The sequence below is a fragment of the Rhinopithecus bieti genome, unplaced genomic scaffold (assembly GCF_001698545.2).
Source record: "Rhinopithecus bieti isolate Rb0 unplaced genomic scaffold, ASM169854v2 scaffold_9663, whole genome shotgun sequence".
NCBI lineage: Eukaryota > Metazoa > Chordata > Mammalia > Primates > Cercopithecidae > Rhinopithecus > Rhinopithecus bieti.
In genome coordinates, this window is record NW_016806456.1 from 3,442,310 (window position 1) to 3,464,674 (window position 22,365).

Below are 22,365 nucleotides of genomic sequence, written 5' to 3' on the forward strand. Positions count from 1 at the left end.
TTTTATCTATTGTTACACATTTATATTTAATAAGTAACTGACAATTTTGAACTTTACTGAGTTATTAAACTTTGAAATAAATTCGTAAAGCTTTAAAAAACTAAAAGAAAAATGATAATTGTTCTCCCTTAAAAGAAGGTTATTCAATAAACAGATTAATAAAAAAACATGCAAAAAGTGGTAAGAGAACAAGTTATACTTTAAAATTTGATTAAAATTAAGAGAAAAAAAATCAATAATAAAAACAAATAATTTTTCTCCATTTCTCTTACTCATTTTTTTTTTTTTTTTTTTTTTTTTTTTTTTTTTTTTTTTTTTTTTTTTTTTTTTTGGTCATTTACATTTTGAAAAAATATGGGCTTGGTTCAGGAAAAGTTTTTTGACTTTTCAATACACAAGAAGACTTCAGTTTTGAATACCTTTTTCAGTCATTCTCAAATATGTGACTTTAAGTACTAACAAGAAGGCAATCTCACATGATTCCAGATAGAAAGAGAGAGAGAAAACATATATGTAATATATATTTTTTAAAGAAGGCAAGAATAAACATACTCTTACACTTCTCAAGTGTAACAGATAAGAATTATCTCACTGGAAGTTGCTAAGAAGGAGTTTTTAATGTGAAAATCCTTACAAATATTTACTGCTACCTTTACATCAGATTCTGCTATTCAAAGTAGACTGTAACATCATTATTGCTGATTTCAAAAGGAGAATAAAAGGGACAATTCTAGGTTAGAAACTTCATACTCCAAGTATAACTTCAAGAATGTTTTTAGTCCTGTAATTGTTAACATTACAAACTAAACCTAATCAAATTTTACATGAGTTCCTTCAAATAACTGTTTCTCACAAGAAACATTTTTATTATTGAGATAGCCAAAGATAAATTATTGCACATGGTTTTAAAAAATATACAGGAAAGTACATAACATAAAGGCACAAAATAATGAATTTTAAGGTAAACACCAAAGTCTCCACCACAGAAATAAAATTCTTCCAGCTTCCCTGTAGTTCTCTGTGTCCTCTATCTAGTCTTTTTTGGTACCTCTTGCTTAGCCTTCTTAATACTTTTACTGTAAGGGTATACATCTACGAACATAATTTAGCAGGTGTTTGAACTTTTTATAAAATAATAGAATTTCGATTCTTTTGTGCCTTGTGTCATTCAGCATTGCAGGATTCATCCACGATGTGCATAGACCTCTAGTTTATTTTTCCTTGCTGTGTAATACTTCATTATATGAATATATATATCAAAAATTATTTATCCCTTTATAGTTGTTGTTTTTTGTTTCTTTTTTTTTTTGAGACAGAATGTTGCTCTGTTGCCCAGGCTAGAGTGCGCTATCACAATCTTGGCTCACTGCAATCTCCACCTCCAGGGCTCAAGCAATTTTCCTGCCTCCGCCTCCCCAGTAGCTGGGATTACAGGCACCCGCCATAATGCACGGATAATTTTTGTATTTTTTTGTAGAGATGAGGTTTCACCACGCTGGCCAGGCTGGTCTGGAACTCCTGACCTCAGGTAATCCGCCCGCCTCGGCCTCCCAAAGTGCTGGGATTATGTGCATGAGTCACAGGGCCCAGCCAATCCTTTTATTGTTGAAGGACATTTGGGTTGCTTCAAATTTGGAGGCATTAAAAACAATGTTACTATAAACACTTATATAAATTATATATTAGATTTCAATACTCAAATGTAAAAACACTGCAAGAATTATGACTGAACAACACTCATTTCACATTTCACCTTTTGACTCTGAACTTACCTGTCAAAAGCTCCTGGATAACGACCAAACTGTAACTTTCGGAAGGGAACAAATTTCCTGTCAATGTGTTCTTTAAGTCTCAAGTGGCCGTGCCAGAGGTAGTTGCCACTCCTCTCATGGAAGACTACCAAGTGGATCGCATGAGTGGCCAATTTGCAGATATAGTGCAGGGGGATTTCAGTTCCAGAAAGTGAGTCTATCCCGTCTAGCCGGGGATCTTTACTCTCAATCTTTAGGCACTGAAATCCCATATTCTCAGCTATCCGAAACCAGCCTTCCTAGAACCAAAGAAGCATCAAACATCAAGAAACAACATTTAAACATGGAATATTTAAAGCCAAATACCAGTAGCAAAACAAAAGTGCTTCTTACATTGAACTTGAGCCATATTTTTGTGATAATCTGCTCTGTAAGAATATTTTTAAATGAAGGTGATGGGCAGAAGGTAGTGGTAGGAGAATAAAGGAAAGTAGCAAAAATACAAAGTATGTAGCAGGAAAGATATAGCCAAAGACTCTCTTTATGGGTTGGGCTCTGTGCCTCGCCCCTGTAATCCCAGTGCTTTGGGAGGCTGAGGCAGGCGGAACACTTGAGCTCAGGAGTTTGAGACCAGCCTGGGCAACATGGTGAAACTCTGTCTCTACAAAAAATACCAAAAAAAAAATTAGCTGGGGTGTGGTGGCATGCACCTATAGTCCCAGCTACTTGGGGGTCTGAGCCAGGAGGATCGCTTGAACCTGAGAGGTCAAGGCTGCAGTGAGCCAAGATCGTGCCACTGCACTCAAGCCCGGGTGACAGAGTGAGACCCTGTCTCAAAAAAAAAAAAAGAAAAAAAAAAAAACCACTCTCTTTATGAAAATTAATACAAATCCCTTCCTTGGAATGAGAATGCTCATATTAGTGTTTTCTCGTTAGTTTCTATAAAGTAAATGTTGATTTAAAGACAGCACTTAAAATTAAACTTGTAATTCTTAACTTTAAATAATCTTTATCTTCAAAAGTACTTCAAAAAAGTAGTTCTTTCATCTCATAGTTTACATCCCAGCATCTTAAAATACTACCATACTAGAACATCATCATAATGCAAATCATTAGAAAGTAAACAAACATACTGTAAGACAAGGTTCATTTTTGTATTTTTTTGTAGAGATGAGGTTTCACCACGCTGGCCAGGCTGGTCTGGAACTCCTGACCTCAGGTAATCCGCCCGCCTCGGCCTCCCAAAGTGCTGGGATTATGTGCATGAGTCACAGGGCCCAGCCAATCCTTTTATTGTTATTCAGAGCCCAACCCATAAAGAGAGTCTTTGGCTATATCTTTCCTGCTACATACTTTGTATTTTTGCTACATCATTTGTTTCATTATCAACTGTAATATTCCCTTTTTCCCTTTTCTTTCTTGGTACACCTAAGAAGTAGAAAGCACTGACTGAGGGTGAGGGTAGCCAATTCAGAGAAAGACACTACTGAATAGAATAAAAGAAAGGCATTATCAGCTGATAAATTCAGGAAATATTTAAAAGGCCGGCCAGAACTTGAGAGGAATGTGACCTTGGGTTATAGGAGGAAAGACTGACAGACAAAATAAGCAGAATTATGATATGGTTTGCTTTCTTATAACTATCAACAAGATAAGTAAAGAACAAAATAGTTGATCTCATCAATTGGTGTAAAGGCCTAGGTCAAGGTCGTATTGCAAAAGTCCACTCCCAGTTGCCCTGGCAGAGGTCTGCTCACTTTATGGTAATGGCATTAACACAGAAAACTCACATGCAAATGGAGCCTTTCATTATTAGAGCTAACAATCTGATTAGTTCCACATTGGGGGAAGTTTTAGGGGGGACTATCCAAGGGCTCTTGAATCTCTTGAATAGCAGGATGTCACATGTACAAAAGGATAAACTTTTGGGAGGCTGAGGCGGGTGGATCATTTGAGGTCAGGAGTTCAAGACCAGCCTGGCCAATATGGTGAAACCCTGTCTCTACTAAAAAATAAAAAAAAGAATTAGCTGGGCGTGGTGGCACGCACCTGTAATCCTAGCTACTCGGGAGGCTGAGGCAGGAGAATCCCTTGAGCCTGGGAGACAGAGGTTGCAGTGAGCAGATTGCACCACTGCACTCCAGCCTGGGTGACACAGCAAGATTCCGTCTCAAACAAACAAACAAAGAATAAACTTGAACTCATGTGCTGATTCTGGGTACGGCTGAGCTTTTGCTTCTTCCTCTGACTAAGGTAGTATCAGTTTTGCCAATGGTGGCATATTCCCCTTCTTCTAAACTAGTGGTTCTCAAGGCAAGTGGGACTGCACCCAACAGACATTTTAGATATTTGTGGGGATATTTTTGGTTTATCATGATAATAAACTGGCATTTAGAGTCCTAGGCCAAGAACACTAGACATCCTACAATCCAAAACATGAAAATCTATCCTGTGTACTATGTAATTTCAAATGTCCTGTCAGATAATCACGTAGTGAAAAATCTGTGTATAATTGTCTGAGCCTTTATTTCTCGGGAATACAATAGTCATGTCAATGGAGAAACAATTTTACTTTTTTGTTGTTGGAAACTTGCGTGCTAATTTGGAAAATCATATTGCCAACAATAATATCACTCATAATATGAGTTTATATTTGTAGCTACCACATTCTGTGGTCCTACTTCTAAATACAAGCATCGGATTTACTTTATTATGTCTTCCAGTGTAGTCATTCTGGAACATCTGCACACTGAAATATATATCATTTCCTTTTATTTCTAGGTTATATTATAGTTAATGCATTAAATTGATTTGGGGAATTACGTATACAGGAGGGTTATAATTTCTATGAACTTCATTTGGGGAAAATAAAGGGACATTATAAAATATTCTCTGTAAAAATAAGCCTTGTAGGCTTTTTCTATGAGATACCAAACAGTTCAACAGAAATGACCTAAAAATACTGATATTGAGAAGTCTTTCCCCAGCAAAAAAGCAGAATCCTTCCTTTCATCTTCCTGTTGTGAACATGGATGTGATATCTGGAGCTATGACGGCTATCCTGTGATAATGAGGTAAATGAATAAAGAATTTCAGAGACACAAGTCCTGACATCAGTGGCTAGCTAAACTAATATCAATAGCCACTAACCTTTTAACTTCTCATTATATAAGAAAAAGAAATCCCCTATTTGCCTTAGTGATTAGTTGTATTGTTATTTATAGCTGAAAATATTCCTGATACAATTTATAAAGTGTTTTAGGAAATTTTTTAATGTTTTACATTTTAAACCAGCCTAAACCCATACTATTTTGTAAAAAGAGAGACATTCCATTATCTGAAAGCAAACCACTTACCTCATTCTTCCATAGGTGATACTGCAGTGCAAATGCAGTAAAGTCTCTTGGAACACAGAAAAACGTGCATTGTGAAATGGAGCCTTGAGAAGTATTTTTGACTTGTTCAAAGTTCTTATTAATCAATTCCAATACCAAAGGATCAATAAGAAACACTGGCACATTTTGGTTGGATGTTAGCATAATAAATTTTTTAACCGCACGCTGTTTGAGAGAAAAAGAATTCTCGTATTTCCAGTAAGCCAACACAACGGCCTATTTTATAACATTTTAATGCATTAATTGTATAGGAATGCAGGGTATTTACCCAATAGATACCATGCTTATCATCGTGCTAAAAAATACAAATGATTAAATAGCACATATGGTCTCTGCTCTCAATAAGCGGTCTTCTAAGAAAGATGAACATTTTCAATATAAGGTGAAATATGCTATAATAAAAACATATACAACATATTATAAAAGCACAGACCAGTAAGCTACAAATTTGCTGTACATCAAAAGGATAAGAAATTTCACAGAGGAAGTGGTATCTGACATGAAAATGTGGGGCTTACAAAATTATTCTCTTAATGTTAGCTAAATCTTTTCAAGCAAAATTGAGAGAACTATCCGTCAGCTTTTAAAATCAGTCTTGTTAACCTTTCAAAACAAAATCAGTTGTTTGTACCATTTTTCTTCATGTCTGTAATGCTGCTTAATAATCTTTCAAAAGACTCAGACCAAAATACACTGCCTGTTTGATGATTGCCATGTATAATGTGCTTTTCTAATACTGCAATATTTCAAAATACAACTCTGCTGGGTAGTAACTAGTGTCCCCTACTGAAAAAAACAAAAATTCAACAGTAGAATGAAAACAAACTAAATCACACTTAGGAGTAAGTAATACCTAAGAGCAGCAAGGATAAATAGAGTATCTGGCATACGCTATTGCTTAAAAGCCTACTTCAATGAAAGCAAGACTTAAAGGAATGTTTGCCTATCAGAAAGGTGCTTCATGAAATTAAGAATAAATTCTTATTCAGAAAATTTGAAGGAACTCATAAAAATATACACAAGATAAATAAATAGACAAAATATCAATTTTAAGGATAAAGGATGAGATAAAGCTAAGAATCAGTGTCATTATTTGTTTTTAGTGTAGAGTATTACGCAAATGCCAAGAATACAATAATCTCTGCCTTATAGGGGTTTATTACCTCAGTGTGAGAAACAGCTAAGTAAAAAGTTAGGATAAACAATGTTACACCAAAAAATTCAAGTTAGATGACAGAAATTTCTTTAAAAATACAATTTAACAAAACTATCACAAGATGAAACAAAATCTGAATTGCCCTATACCTATTAAGGAAACTAAATTTGTTAGGGGAAAAAAAAAAACAGCCCTCACAACAGCAAGGAAAACTTCAGACTTAACACAGTTCACTGGTGAATTCTATCATTTTTAAGGAAGAATACCAATCCTACAAAAACTTTCTCAGAAAATGGAGCAGGAGAAAATACTTCCTATCTGATTTTAAGAGGCCAGTGCAATACTTCATAGCAAAACTTCTCTCGCCTGTAATCCCAGCACTTTGGGAGGTCAAGGCAGGTGGATTACCTGAGGTCAGGAGTTCGAGACCAGGCTGGCCAACATGGTGAAACACCGTCTCTACTAAAAATACAAAAATTACCCCGGCATGTTGGCGTGCACCTGTAGTCCCAGCAACTCGGGAGGCTAAGGCAAGAGAACCACTTGAACCTGGGAGGTGGAGGTTGCAGTGAGCCGAGATCACACCACCGCACTCCAGCCTGGGCAACAGAGAGAAACTTCATCTCAAAAAAAAAAAGCAAAACCCAACAAAGACATTACAAAAACAAAGTATAGTCCACCATCCCTCATGAACATAGATGCAAAAATACGTAATAAAATATTAGAAAATCAATTCTAGTAACTAAAAAAAGATAAAAAAGGAAAGTAAATATCATGACCAAATAGTATTTATCCTAGGAATGAAAGGTTACTTTAGCATATGAAAATCAGTCAATAAAATTTGACAAATCAACAGAAAAAAGGGAAAAACTATGATAATTTCAATATAGAAAAAAGCATTTGACAACATTCAATATCTATTCATGACTTAAAACTTTCAGCAAACCAGGAATAAAATACATCCTCAACTTGATGAAAGGCATGAACAAAAAAATCTATTACTGAGTCGTGTGGGAGTTCTTAACGTATCTCTGATACCCTTCCTTTGTGAGATAAATGTTTTACAAATATTTTCTACTCTGTGGCATGCTTATTCGTTTTCTTAATGGTGTTTTTTGATGAGGAGAAGTTTAAAATTTTAATAGTCCAATTTAGCTATTTTTTGTGTGTATGTGTCTTTTAGGGTTATTGCTTTCTGTGCTTTATACTAGGGAAAAAAAAAACAAAGAAATGATTTTGGAAGAAAGATGAGATAACAGAACTACTACATAAAAGGTACTTTAATGTTTGTTTAATGGATCTCAGCTTGGTGTTAAATACAAATATGATGAACACACATAGCTTCATTACCATTATTAATAGAAATACAGATTAGGTCAGGGTCAAGGAGAGATTCTATAACTCACCTTCTAAACACATCCTCCAAGTTGTTATCAATACAATCATTAATGCTCCTTGGAAACGTGTTCAATTGATTCTAAATCCAATTAATTCTAAATCACTATTATCATCTGACGTTCAGTAATTCATTTTGTTTATAAGAATGAAAAATATCTTGTTGAAAAGAGATTATACTGAGACCACAATAGCCTATTCATCTGCCTGTGTATTAAAATTTTATTAAAACCTAAAAAGGCTTGGCAGGACTTGTTCTTAGTAAGCACTAGTTCCTAATTATTACCATTTTCTTTTCTAAGTGCTCCCAAGTCATCTGTTTAATAACTCAATAAACACTGAGCCCTAGAATTTTACCAGGGCTCAATATCATACTATTGATGAGATTTCACCTTTTATTCCTTCTAAAAGTTTAGAAGTATATTAGTACTTCTCCTTTCCTGTGATTTTGCAAATACAGTGATTCATTGACCACATTTACAATTTTTTTTAGTCCCCTCAATGTAAAAGAGTATAAAGAGAACTCACTGAATGTGGTAAGCTGCTCTTCAACTTTTTGCTTGAGTACTATGGAAGTAAAGACTTTGAAAAAAATCTATTATTTTCTCCCACCTCAAGGATCATTTCTTGAATGAAAATGATAGAGTCACGCTACTTTTTTCTATTATTTTAAGCTTTAAATTTTTCACAAATTCCATTTAAAAATGTATCAGTGAACCTGAACCTTCTCCGACTGCTCTATTTACTAAAAGGTTTGGGAATGTTGTCAGAATGTTGTTGGTTAATACTGATAAAGGAAAACCTTTTATCCAACTGAAGCTACTACAACTTTAAATTTTTTTCTGAAATTGCTTTTCAGTGTACAGATGAAGACTCTTAATAAATGGCAAACCTGAAAAATTTATGTTTCTCTAAGTATCATCACATCTTATAATGTTAAAATGTATGATAGATCACCACTATTGCCTTTGGCTGTTAAATACTGAATTCTAAATCTCAGCAAATTGCTTCAACCACAGGATGATAAATCTGGTCCAAGTATTACATGTATGTGTTTTCTAAGGGTGGGATGGATGTAGAGAAGGGTTACAGAGAAGCATACAAAATACCTCTTTTTAATTTAATCTAAAATCTTTATAACTGTGACTGGGTAGTATAAATTCCAAGTATATCATGCTTACCTTTATCCTCAGAATACCCTAAATTCACAGAGCAAAACAATTGCTATTTTTTAATAAATTGAAAGTTTACATTGATACTTATAGACTAGAGAGCTGGGAAGCCTGATAACAGGATATCCCCAACTTTACTTTTAAACAGTAGTTCAAAATCTACTTGGTGTTAGCAATGACCTAAAATGACCACTGCTTGGCGATCTGAAAATCCACTTCTAATTTAAAGAGTGCCACATCTCTGGTTATAGAGAAGCCAAAGATTGAAGTGTATCAAGAAATATCTGGTCATTCCCATAATGTATACTAACAGAATAAATGTTGTGTTTTATTAGTAACCCACCAATGTCTTTCTTTCTAAATTTAGTTTTAAAATATAGGAAAATATATTTTATCAATGTGTAGGTTCTGAAATTTGTAAAACAAAACAAGGATATATTGTGTATATTACTGGTTTCCTCTCATCTTATAAAGGAACTATGTTGAATAGATTTTTATTCCTGATCATTACTTGTCCCTTATTCAAATATTCATCTGAATATTTGATTCATATATTCATTCATTTAGAGAAACACCATAGCTCAGTGAATGAGGGTTTTAAAGGCAGACAGAATCTGGTCTTACCAAATTATTAGTCAACTAACCTTAATCTCTCTAAGTGAATTGAGAATAACAATATTTACTCACTTCTTAAAGTTTCTATAAGGACTAAATAAGACATTGCATAAAGCACTCGGTAAAGGGCCTGTTCCTTACTTGCCACTACCAACTGGTCACCCACCACACAAGGTAGCTATTATTACTGCCATCATTCAACAAATACTTACGGAGTAAATGAATGAACTAAATGAACATTATAATTGAGAAATTTCTTGTTTATTCTACATACCCACTGTGTGCTATCAAATCCAATTCGGCTTCCTTTGGATTTTGACAAACCAGCTCCATTCTAGGAAGATAACAAAAGAACTTTTTAGTAAATTCAAAGCCCAGCATATAACATTACATTTCGGTTAGGCATGAGATTCAAAATACAATTAGCTTATGATCATTAAAAAGCATTATCCAATATCTATTTTCACATAGTCATGAGCTAAGAATTCTACATTTTATGATATAAAATCCAAGATAGAAAACACTGATAGATTTGTAGTAAGCTAATTAAGTTATTAAATAATAAGGTAGACATGGTCAACATCTCTGAATCAATTAATTTCCATCAATGAATGGCAAACTCTTTGGAATTAGGGTTTGTCTATTAAGGTCTATGGCTATATCTGCAATCTCAACATATCTCCAAATATAAAATCAGTGTTTGTAGACTTTGGCAAAGTGATAAAGCATAATGTTTATTGAGGAGCTCGTGTGTTTGACACTTCCATATATGAATTATGTATACTCATTGACCCCTCACAACAATCCTGCAAGGTAAACATTATTATTTGTTTTGCAGATAGCACCAGTATGCACACTTTACCTAACATACACCATAATTTTGAATGTTGAAGTTTTTATAAAAGATATTTCAGGTCTAGAGCATCAGATGAAAGAAAATTATTATGAGTTTCCATCTGATAGCACCAAAATACTTTAGAGTAACAGGAGAATGTCTGATGTTCTAGAGACAAAAGGAAGAATGTTTCAAGCTTAAAGAAGATCCAAGTAAGTTTCTTATGCCTTGAGTGCATACTTTATCTATAAGCTATAGATGGGAGGATGCTGAAGAACAACTAGAGTAGCCTCACCCTAAAAATGAAATGTGCTCTAAGTTCCTAAACCTCATTTCCCCATTAAACCTCACATTCAAGGGTAGGGACCAAGTCCAATCCATCTTTGTATCACCAGTAGTACCTAGGATAGTGCTTGATGATTTGTATAGCTTAGTAAAGGTTTGGTAATTGGAAGGAGAGAGAAAGGGATGGAGAAATGAATATACTAAGTAATTAAGACACAGCCAGAACTGGTCTCTCCTCACAAGTTCTGCAACTTAACCAGTAACATTTTAATACTAAGGGATGTTTGAGAAAAAAACAACTGTAATCTTCAAACCTGAAAAAAGACTGCAAACATTGTAATACAGCTACTTGTTCACCTTAGTCCTACATTAGTTGATTAGACTATATTTCTGAGCTGTTTAATTTGTTGAGTTTGGGATAAGCAAATTTCTAGTGAATGAGCATGTTATTTTTATAATAGCTTTATTGAGATATAATTCACATACCATAAAATCTGCCTTTCTAAAGTGATTTTTAGTATGTTTAGAGTTGTGCAACTATTACCACTGTCTAATTCCAGAATATTTTAATCACTCCAAAAAGAAACTATGTTCCTATTAACAGCCACTCCCCTTTCTCCACTCAGTCCTAATCATAACGCTAATTATCTTCTCTGTGGATTTGCCCGTTATGGACACTACATAAAAATGGAATCATATATGTGGCCTTTTACATCTGGTTTTTCACTGAGCATGATGTTTTCAAAGTTCATTCATTCATGCTTTGGCATGTATCAGTACTTTATTTCCTTTTATGGCTAACATTCCATTGTATATTCATTCATTAGTTGATGAACATTTAGGTTATTTCCAGCTTTTGGTGGCTATGATGAAAAATGCAATCAGAAATATTCATGTTTCATAATCATTCTCTTGTACACACTGACAACTTACCTCCATCTGACTTCATTTTACTTGCTCAGCAAAAGCCCAACTTTCTACTTCTTCTGCACCTGCAATTGTGCAGCTACAGTGGCTGCTGACTGATATCACTTTATTATTATTATTATTATTATTATTATTATTATTACTATTACTATTATTATTGAGCCAGGGGTCTCTGTTGCCCAGGCTGTTGCAGTGGCATGATCACAGCTCACTGCAGCCTCAACCTCCCAGACAAGTGATCCTCCTACCTCAGTCTTCCTAGCAGCTGAAACTATAGAAGCATGCACTACCACACCCGGCTAATTTTTGTATTTTTCTCAAAGACAGGTTCTCACCTTATTGCATTGGCTGGTCTCAAGCAATCCACTTGTTTCCGCCTCCCAAAGTGCTGGGATTCCAGGTGTGAGACACCATGCCTGGCTGATGTCGCTTTAAATTCATGACTACTAATCTCAAGTGGGGCTTTAATTCTGTTCAGAAATCATACTACATTCCCCTTGTGTATTAACTGTCTCATTCTCTTCGATGACTTTTCTCCCTCTTTTCTCTAACACCTCCCTATCCTATCTTTCAACTTATGGCATCGCTTTCTATTTCACTGAGAAAAAAGAAATTTGAAAATAATTTTCAAAAGCCCCCCACCACATCTTCCCACCTACTGTACAAGAATTATATCCATATAATACGACTTCCCTTCTGTCATAACAGATGAATTGTCTATGTTCCTATCTAAAGCCAGCCTCTCCACTTATGCACTAAATCCCATCCTCCCTTGACTGGGCAAAGACATTGCTCCAGCAATTTTTCTTTCTCTGATGGATCATTCCCATCAGTATACAAACATGATTTATTCCATCTTAAAACACTAATAATTAAAACAAAACACAAAAACTTCTCAACTCCTCTTTTCCCAAAGAACAACTTTCTGTCTCCCATTACAGCAAAACTCCTAATGGTTTGTCTCTTCTCATTGCCACCAATTCCTCTCCTCCCATGAACTCACTTCATTTTAAATTCACTCTGCTGAGCATCATGAAGATCACCAATGACCTGCACTTGCTAAATCCAATAGTCAATTATCAGTACTTATCTTATTTGATATACCAAGAATTGTTGATAACCCCTACCTACTGAAACACTTCTACTGAAACACTCCATTCATTTAGCTCTCTGTATCATCATATTTCTGTTTTTTCTCTATTTCTCTCTGGCTACTTCTTTAGTCTAACTTGCTGGTTCTTCTCACTTCCCTGATGTGGAGGGTCCTAAAGCTCAGATGTTGAGACTTTCTCTCTTCCCCTTTAAAAATCTATATTCATTTCCTTGGTATCTCATCTAGTTGTATGGCTTTAAATACCATCTATATGCTTATAACACTCAATTTGTACACACAACCCATTCCACCCAGACTTATATAGCCAATTGTCTATTCACCTTCTTCATTTAAAGGTCAAATAGGCATCTGATAAGCTTCGGATCTGTGCCCCACCAAATCTCATATTGAATTGTAATCCCCAGTGTTGCAGGTTGTACCTGGTGAGAGGTAACTGTATCATGTAAACAGTTTCTCATGATTGGTTTAGCACAATCCCTTTGGTGCTGTTCTTGTGATAATGAGTGAGTGATTTATCCCAAGATCTAGCTGTTTAAAAACTGTAGCACCGGGGGGCCGGGCGCGGTGGCTCAAGCCTGTAATCCCAGCACTTTGGGAGGCCGAGACGGGCGGATCACGAGTCAGGAGATCAAGGGACCCATCCTGGCTAACACGGTGAAAGCCCGTCTCTACTAAAAAATACAAAAACTAGCCGGGCGAGGTGGCGGGTGCCTGTTAGTCCCAGCTACTCGTGAGCTGAGGGCAGGGAATGGCGTATTACCCCGGAAGCGGAGCTTGCAGTGAGCTGAGATCGGCCACTGCACTCCAGCCCGTGTGACAGAGCAAGACTCCGTCTGCAAAAAAAAAAAAAAAAAAAACTGTAGCACCTCCTCCCTCTCTCCCTTCTTCCTGCTCTAGCCATATGAAGTGCTGGTCCGTCTTCACCTTCTGCCATGATTCTAAGTTTCCTGAGGCCTCCACAGAAGCCAAGCCTATGCCAGTGTCATGCTTCCTGTACAGCCTGTAGAGCCATGAGCCAATTAAACTTTTCTTTATAAATTACCCAGTCTCAGGTATTTCTTTATAGCAATGCAAGAACAGATTAACTACAGAAAATTGGTACCAGGAGAGCAGTATTGCTGTAAGGTATCTGTAAATGAGGAAGTAACTTTGGAACGGTGTAATAGACGGAAAGTTTGGAGGGCTCAGAAGAAGACAGGAAGATGAGGGAAAAATTGAAACTTCCTAGAGACTTGCTGAATGGTTGCAATCAAAATGCTTATGGGATATGGACAATGAAGTCCAGGCTGAGGAGGTCTCAGATGGAAATCAGGAACTTATTGGGAGGTGAAGCAAAGGTCACTTTTGTTATACCTTAGCAAAGAACCTGGCTGCATCGTGCCCTGGCCCTAGAGATCTGTGAAACTCTGAACTCGAGAGTGACAGTTTAGGGTACGTGGAAGAAATTTCTTTTTTTTTTTTGAGACAGAATTTCACTCTTGTTGCCCAAGCTGGAGTGCAGTAGCATGACCTCGGCTCACTGCAACCTCCACCCTCCGGTTTCAAGCAATTCTCCTGCCTCAGCCTCCTGAGTAGCTAGGATTACAGGCACCCACCACCACGCCCGGCTAATTTTGTATTTTAGTAGAGACAGGGTTTCACCATGTTGGCCAGGCTGGTCTCAAACTCTTGACCTTGTGATCTGCTCACCTTGGCCTCCGAAAGTGCCGGGATTATAGGCATGAGCTACCATGCCCAACCCAGAAGAAGAAATTTCTAAGCAGCAAAGAGTTCAAGATCTGACCTGGCTGCTTCTAACAACCTATGCTTATATGTGTGAGCAAAGAAATGACATAAAATTGGAACTTATATTTAATAGGGAAGCAGGGCATACATGTTTGGAAAATTTGCAGCCTGGCCATGTGACAGAAGAGAAAAGTCCATTTTCAGGGGAGGAATTCAAGCAGGCTGCAGAAATTTGCATTAGCCAAGACAATGGGGAAAAGGCCTTGAAGGAATTTCAAAGACCTTTGAGGTAGCCCCTCCCATCACAGGCCTGGACACCTAGGAGGGAAGAATAGTTTGGCGGGCCAGGCCCAGTGCCTGCCACCCTGAGTAGCCTCAGGACACTGCTCTCTGCATTCCAGCTGCTCTAGCTCTAGCCTTGGCTCAAAGCAGCATAGGTACAGCTCAGGCTGCTGCTTCAGAGGGCACAAGTTGTAGAGCTGCCCAAGGCCTTGGGAGCCCACCCCCGTGTACCCTGGACATGAGACATGGAGTCAAAGATATTATTTTGGGGTTTTAAGACTTACTGAGTAATCTGCTGGGTTTTGGACTTGCATGGGGCCTGTAGCCCCTTTCTTTTGGCCAATTTCTCCCTTTAGGAACAGGAGTATTTGCCCAATGACTGTATCCCCATTGAGTCTTGGGGGTAAGTAACTTTTTGATTTTATAGGTTCATAGGTGGAAGGGACTTGTGTCGTTTCAGATGAGACTTTGAACTTCTGAGTTAATGTTGGAATAAGTTAAGACTTTGAAGGGACTGTTGGGGAGGCATGATTATATTTTGCAATGTGAGAGGATCATGAGATTTGAGGGGCCAGGGGCAGAATAATATGGTTTAGATCTGTGTCCCCACCAAATCTCACGTCAAATTGTAATCCCCAGTGTTGGAAATGGGGCCTAGTGGGAGGTAATTGGATTGTGGGGACAGTTTCTCATGAATGGTTTAGCACCATCCTCTTGGTGCTATTCTTGTGATAGGGAGTGAGTGAGTTCCCCTAAGATCTGGTTGTTTAAAAGTGTGTAGCATCTCCCCACTTTCTCTTTTCCTCCTGTTCTGGCCATGTGAGGTACAGGCTCCCACTTGACGTGCTGCCATGATTGTAAGTTTCCTGAGGCCTCCCCAGAAGTTGAGTAGATGCTAGCATCATGCTTCCTGTACAACCTGCAGAACGATGAGCCAATTAAACCTCTTTTCTTTATAAATTACCCTGCCTCAGGTATTTCTTTATAGCAATGCAAGAACAGATGAATACAGCACCTTAAACTTAACATGTACAAAAAAACTCCTGATTTTCACCATTCCTCACACTTGCTCTTTCCAGTCTTACCCATCTCAGTAAACAGCAAGTTTGCCATTCCAATTACTTAGGACAAAAATACTGAGTTATCCCTGATTCCCTTCTGTCACTCTAATACCCTACATCTAACCCATCAACAAATCCTGAAAACTCTAACTTTCCATTTCTCACCAACTCTACCATCAACTCTCTTGTCCAAATCATTATCATCTCTTGTGTAAATTACTAGAACAGCCTTCTAACTGGTCTCTCTGTGTATTAATCTGTTTTCAGACTGCTGATAAAGACATACCTGAGACTGGGCAATTGATAAAAGAAGTTTAATGAACTCACAGTTTCAAGTGGCTGGGGAGGCCTCACAATCATGGCAGAAGGTGAAAGCTATGTCTTACATGGCAGCAGACAAGAGAGAATCAGAATCAAGCAAAAGGGGAAATCATCAGATCTCCCCTTATAAAATCATCAGCTCTCATGAGACTTATTTGTTACCACAAGAACAATATGGGGGAAACCGCCTCTATGATTCAATTATCTCCCACCAGGTCCCCCCTTCAGCACATGGGAATTATGGGAGCTACAATTAAAGATGAGATTTGGGTGGGGACACATCCAATCTATTCTCATCAGAGTGGCCAGACTACTTGTTTTGTTTGTTTGTTTGTTTGTTTTAAAGGGGAAAAAAACATAATATTTTATTTGCAAAGCTTGACAAAATGTTAATATCTTTAATGATAAATAAGCTCTTAGAAATCAGTAACAAAGAGACTAACATTACAAGGGAAGTGAAAATAACAGAGGAAAATGAAATAACACAAATGACTTACAAGGCTATGTGAAGATGATATAGCTCAACATTAATAGATGAAAAAGCAATTTCACTGTAAATTACATTATCAGTGTTTATAAATATTGATATCTAATGTTTGTATAGTTTTATGAAGTGGGAAATCCTCAAATACTGGGAAAATTTACTCCAGTTATAGGAAATTTACTCAAAGTATAGTTTTGCATATACTTTGCCCCAGCAGTTGCCCCCGGCAGTTCCAGTTCATGGGGATGCATGTCAAACAAAGTAGTGTGGATGAAGTTGATACTATATGGTATATTATTTATATGTTTATATGTAACTTACTATACCATATTAGAATACTATAAGCGGCGCGTTCACTACATATGAAAATCCCTTTAGCTAATATGTCATCCCCACAAGAACTACTTATGTTACCAAATTGGTCTATAAAATAATACCGAGGCCTGGCGTGGGCGGGCGTCCCAGAGTTACAAGAAAAATGGCATGGTAAGAGTAAAATAGATAAGATTTCACAACATTCTAGTTCTTTGAATTCTTGAAAAAGATCATTCTTTAAATGAAATCAGTTTGATATTTACCCTGTCTGATAAGTGAAATAATAATGTATATACTTCATACTTATGGAAGCACTGGGATACAACCCTTTTAATTCCACTATCCTGGCTTCTTTGCTCAAGAATCAGACTACTTGTTTTAAAACAATAGTCAGATCACGTCACATAGCTCAAAACCTTCCTATGTTTCCCAGTCTCACTCAGGATAAAAGTCAAAGTCCTTATAATGGCTTACAAGACCCTAAGTAATAGGAAACTCTAACCTTACCTACTATTCTCCCCATCACTCATTTGTCTACAGCCACACTGATCTCTATGCTGTTCTCAAAACTGATAGACATATTCCTGCCTCAGGGCTTTTGTACTTCCTTTGTTTTCTACTTAGTATGCTTCTACTCTAGACATCAAAATACTCATTCTCTTTGAACAGGTTGTGTCTTCTATTTGTAATGACCTTTCCATCTTTTTCACCTGAAGAACTCCTCATCCTACAAGACCAACTCAAATTATTATTTCATCCATGAAACATTCAGTAATTGCCTTCCCAAGTATGTTACTCAGTAGTCTCTCTTCCCTATAAACCTTGTACTTACCTCAGCTTGAAGGGACAAGGTTAAGGACATTGGAGGGTCCAGTTTTAGAGGGCCCAAAGATTATATTATTTTGTTAGCACTCCCCCGCTTTTTTTTTTTTTTTTTTTTTTTTGAGACGGAGTCTCACTCTGTCACCCAGGCTGGAGTGCAGTGGCGTGATTTCAGCTCACTGCAACCTCCTCCTCCCAGGTTCAAGCGATTCTCCTGCCTCAGCTTCCTGAATAGCTGGGATTATAGGCAAGCATACATCACCACACCCAACTAATTTTTGTATTTTTGGTAGAGACGGGGTTTTGCCATGTTAGCCAGGCTGGTCTCAAACTCCTGATGTCAGGTGATCCACCTGCCTCGGCCTCCAAAAGTGCTGGGATTACAGGCATGAGCCACCGTGTCCAGCTGTTGGCCCTTCTTAAGAAAGAATGTAAAAATATCTTTTGCAAATGTTACAAAAATAAACAGCTTTAAACTCCAAGGTAGCAAATACTAGAGTATTCTTTCCTGAAAAGCCTGAAAGCTTTGCAGTCCTTCTTACCATAGTGCTGCAGGCATTTACTGCTACTAAATTTGGGTTGGAATCAAAGATAAAATCCATTTTTCATCCCTATCTCTAACACATAATCTTAAGGATCTCTGAAAATCACCTTGAAGTTCAAGGATGACTTAGAATCTTGGTTTTTATGTTGATGACGCTAACCTATAATTTCACACTGATCAAGACTATGATTCTGTACTCTTTGGCTACCAAATCAAACATTTAATTGAACTAGAAATAATTTTTACATGAATTTATTTATCTAAGCATATCCCACAAAACACTGCTCACTGAACAACAGAGGAATGCAATTTAGATATAATCAGTAAACAAAGTTAACAATAGTTCAGGCTGTCTTCCTATGTCAGAAGAAAACCATTAGAAAACTGAGGACGCATCTATACTTCACTAAAGTTTGAGTTCAAAAATGCTGCGTATAAGTGAAATTTAGAAGTTTAACAAAACCCAAAAGCTTAAAATTTTTCCACAATGACATTGAAAAAAATTTAAAAGTTGATATCTTTAGCATCTAATTAGTCTAACTATCCTTACTATTTTTATTTCATGTATGTACATATTTGTTTATTTTTTGAGACAGGGTCTCCCTCTCTTGCCCAAGCTCACTGTAAACTCAAACTCCTGGGCTCAAAGGGATTCTCCCACCTCAGTCTCCCAAGTAGCTAGGACTACAGGCATGTGCCACCAAACCCAGCTAATTTTCTTATTTTTAGCAGAGATGAGATCTCACTATGTTGCCCAGGCTGGTCTTGAATTCATGTGCTCAAGCGATCCTCTCACCTCAGCTTCCCAAAGTGCTGGGATTACAGGCAGGCACCTGGTCTCCTTACTATTTTTAAATAAAGCGTTGTTTTTTTTTTTCCTACTGGCATAGAGAAACTGCTTGTATTCCTTACAGATAGTATCCTGTTTTCACACTAAAACTACAGGAAGCATCTATACTCTCATCAGCATCTGTCCCAAATTAAATTATAAATATTGGGCAGGAAGAAACCACCTCATTCATTGTTTCTATTGCCTTGGCAAAATATTCTACAAATTGTGACTTTTAAATAACAGTTTCTGAATTCATGAGTAAATTTAAAAATTCCATTTTAAAGGATACAATTACTGGGCTACAAATGGTTTAATATAATTTCCGTATATTAAAAAAAATTTTTTTTAAGACACGGTCTCCCTGTGTCACCCAGGCTGGAGTGCAGTGGCGCAAAGACAGCTCACTGAAGCCTCAACCGCCCAGGCTCAAGTGATCCTCTCACCTCAGCCTCTTGAATAGCTGGGACTAAAGGCACACGCCACCATGCTGGGCTAATTTCTGTATTTTTTGTGGAAATGGGGTTTCGCCATGGTGCCCAGGCTGGTTTCAAACTCTTGGGCTCAAGCAATCTGCACGCCTCAGTGTCCCCAAATTCTGGGATTACAGGTGTGAGCCAGGGCACCCACTCCATATATTTCAATAAAATAAAAATAATCTGTGATATTTTAGAACTTAGATGTTATAATGTCTACCTATTATCAAAAGTAAACAGAAAAAACAAGAATCTAGTGTGAATAACGAACTTTACAAAATTAATGGTATATAAAGGTTACCTGAACTTTAGTTGCATACTACTTCTGTTCAAAGATTATATTTTCTTTAATGAATAAGGCATTATTACTAAGGCAGTTTGCATGGTATGGACACAATACAACAAATACTATTTTCATTATAAAATTTTTTAAAATAATAATAACAGCCAATTTTTACTGTTTTCTTTCTGTATAACATGCATTGTTCCAAATAGTTTATGTATATCAATTCATTTAAGCTTCACAAGTCTACGAAGTGATACTGTTATTGCCCCCCATTTTGTAGATAAGGAAACAGGCATTTAGAAGTCAAGTAATTAACTCAAGATCCCACAGCTAATAAGCAGTATAGATGAAGTTTAATCTCAAACTGATGTTCATGCTCTCAACAACTATGTTACATTGCCACCAAGGGAAAAGGATCGAGACAGCAGTTCTTTATTAGAATTTAATATATAATTAAGATGGGATTTTTAATCAATGAGTAATTCAATAAGGGATATTGGGACAATTGGTTAATCATTGGGGAAAATGTAAGTTAGATGTCCAATTCATACTTCCTACTAAAATAAATTCAATTTAGTGAAAAAATTTAAACATTACATAGACAAAATACAGTTAAATATTCCCATAATCTTGGGCCAGTTATAACATAAAAAACAGATGCCTTAAGGAAAAAAGATCTTGACATCTGTCTACTTATACATTAAGTACAAATTTATTGAGGGAGTATATCATGAATATAAAGTTAAAAGGCAAATTACAAGTCAGGAAAAATATTTGAAATATATATGATGAAGGTTTAATATCCTTCAAACTATAAAGAACAGCTACAGAAAAAGACAACATCATCAGGAGCATATGTGAAAGACACAAATAAGAAGAAGTAAGAATACAACTGAAAAGAACCAATATACATATGGAAAGATGTTTAACCCCACTAGTAATCAAAGAAATGACCTCTAATGGAGTTGAATAGCTTTCAGTTTCTGAATATTACGGACATAAAAATTAATGAATGAGGTTTTGGGGTAGACTCCTCAGGTTCACATTCCATCTCCCACACTTAACAACTATGTGATATTGGGAAAATTAGTAAATCTCTCCAAACCTCAGTGTTTTTGCTGGAAAAACGGTAAGAACAAGATCTACTCAATTTGTTGTTTTAAGAGTTAAATGTAGGTAAAGTGCTTTGCATAGGGCCTACTCAATCAAGCACATCAAAAAATGTTAGCTGCTATGGCAGACACTATAGGTAAGCTGACCTGACACCAATTCCCAAACCCCTTCTCTTTTGCAGTCTCTATTATAGAGGCTGGAAAAGCTAAATAACAAGAGTAAAACCTTACTACACCAGATTCTCTTATATTTGGGAATCTGCTGGCCACTGTCACAAAAGTAGAAGCCTGCTAGATCACACTATTACTTCTTCTAGCCTTGACTGTAGCACAGGAAATACCAAGAGAATTTTAGAGGCTCTAGACTTACAGATATGGACAGATAATTCCTCTATTTAAGCTACTATCAGCCAGCCATCTCTAACTGAAACAGATGCCATTATTATTGTTATTCTTATTTATGAAAACATATGAGAAATCAGGCATACTGCTTATCCTTATGAAGGATAACTTTGTAATACATAACAAAAATCTAAAATGTGCATATTAGATCTAGAATTTCTACTCTAGGGCTTTATCCTAAGAAAATAATCAGGAAAGAGTTGAAGATGTCACAGAAAGACATTCATTGGATAAACAGCCAAGATCATAGGTAGATTCAGTATAGTCCCTTATTTTTAAAATTATATGGCCTGGAAAAAACGGAGCTAGGGACATTAGAAGTCAGCTCTACACATTAGATATTGGGTGGTTTGGATAGGTAAATTATTTAACATCTCTCTTAACAGTTTTGGTTTTCCAGGCCAGCTGCAGTGGCCCATACCTGTAATCCCAGCACTCTGGGAGCCTGAGGTGACAGAACTGCCTGAGGCCAGGAGTTCAAGACCAGCCTGGGCAACACAGTGAGACCCCATCTCTACAAAAAAAAAAATTTTAATTAGTCAGGCCTGATGGCGTGTGCCTGTAGTCCTCCTAACTACTCAGGAGATTGAGGCAGGAGTACTGCTTGAGCCCCAGAGTTCAAGGTTACAGTGAGCTATGATTATGCCACTGTACTTCAGCCTGGGTGACAGAGCGAGATCCCCTCTTAAAAAAAGAAAGTTTCAGTTTTCTCATCGTCAAAATTAGGTCTAATAACCCCACGTAACAATGCTGCATAATAAACTTCCCCCAGTCTTATGGCTTACAAGCATCTATTTCCTCCCTCACAAATCTGTGAGTCAGCGGGGCAGCTATGCTTTGGTCTGCTCCATACATGTTTCTCTTCTCCTATAGGTCAGAGGAGCATAAAAACTAAGTCAAATCACAACAGCCTATTTGAAGCTTCTGCATGTGTCTGTTAACACTCTACTGTTCAAGCCCAATATTAAAAAGGCAGGGAAGTATATTCCCCTCTAGCTGAGAAGGGGCGCAAAGTGATTAATTCTGATGAATAGTTCTAACAAATGAGGATAAAACATAAA

General features: G+C 36.8%; 1 protein-coding gene across 10 annotated transcripts in view; it reads right to left on the minus strand.

Moving 5' to 3' along the window:
- The window catches only part of FKTN (fukutin), a 99,030-nt gene that overhangs the window by 61,362 nt on the left and 15,303 nt on the right, over nucleotides 1-22,365 (minus strand). For all 10 annotated transcript variants that reach the window (XR_001886480.1, XR_001886481.1, XR_001886479.1 and 7 more), the window contains 3 exons: nucleotides 9,759-9,818; nucleotides 5,108-5,311; nucleotides 1,773-2,050 (listed from right to left, as the gene is read on the minus strand). Coding sequence is in view for 7 of the 10 variants with exons in the window: in XM_017876711.1 (XP_017732200.1) it covers nucleotides 1,773-2,050; nucleotides 5,108-5,311; nucleotides 9,759-9,818 (542 nt within the window). In the remaining 3 variants the exon portion in view is untranslated. The remainder of the gene's footprint in view (nucleotides 1-1,772; nucleotides 2,051-5,107; nucleotides 5,312-9,758; nucleotides 9,819-22,365) is intronic.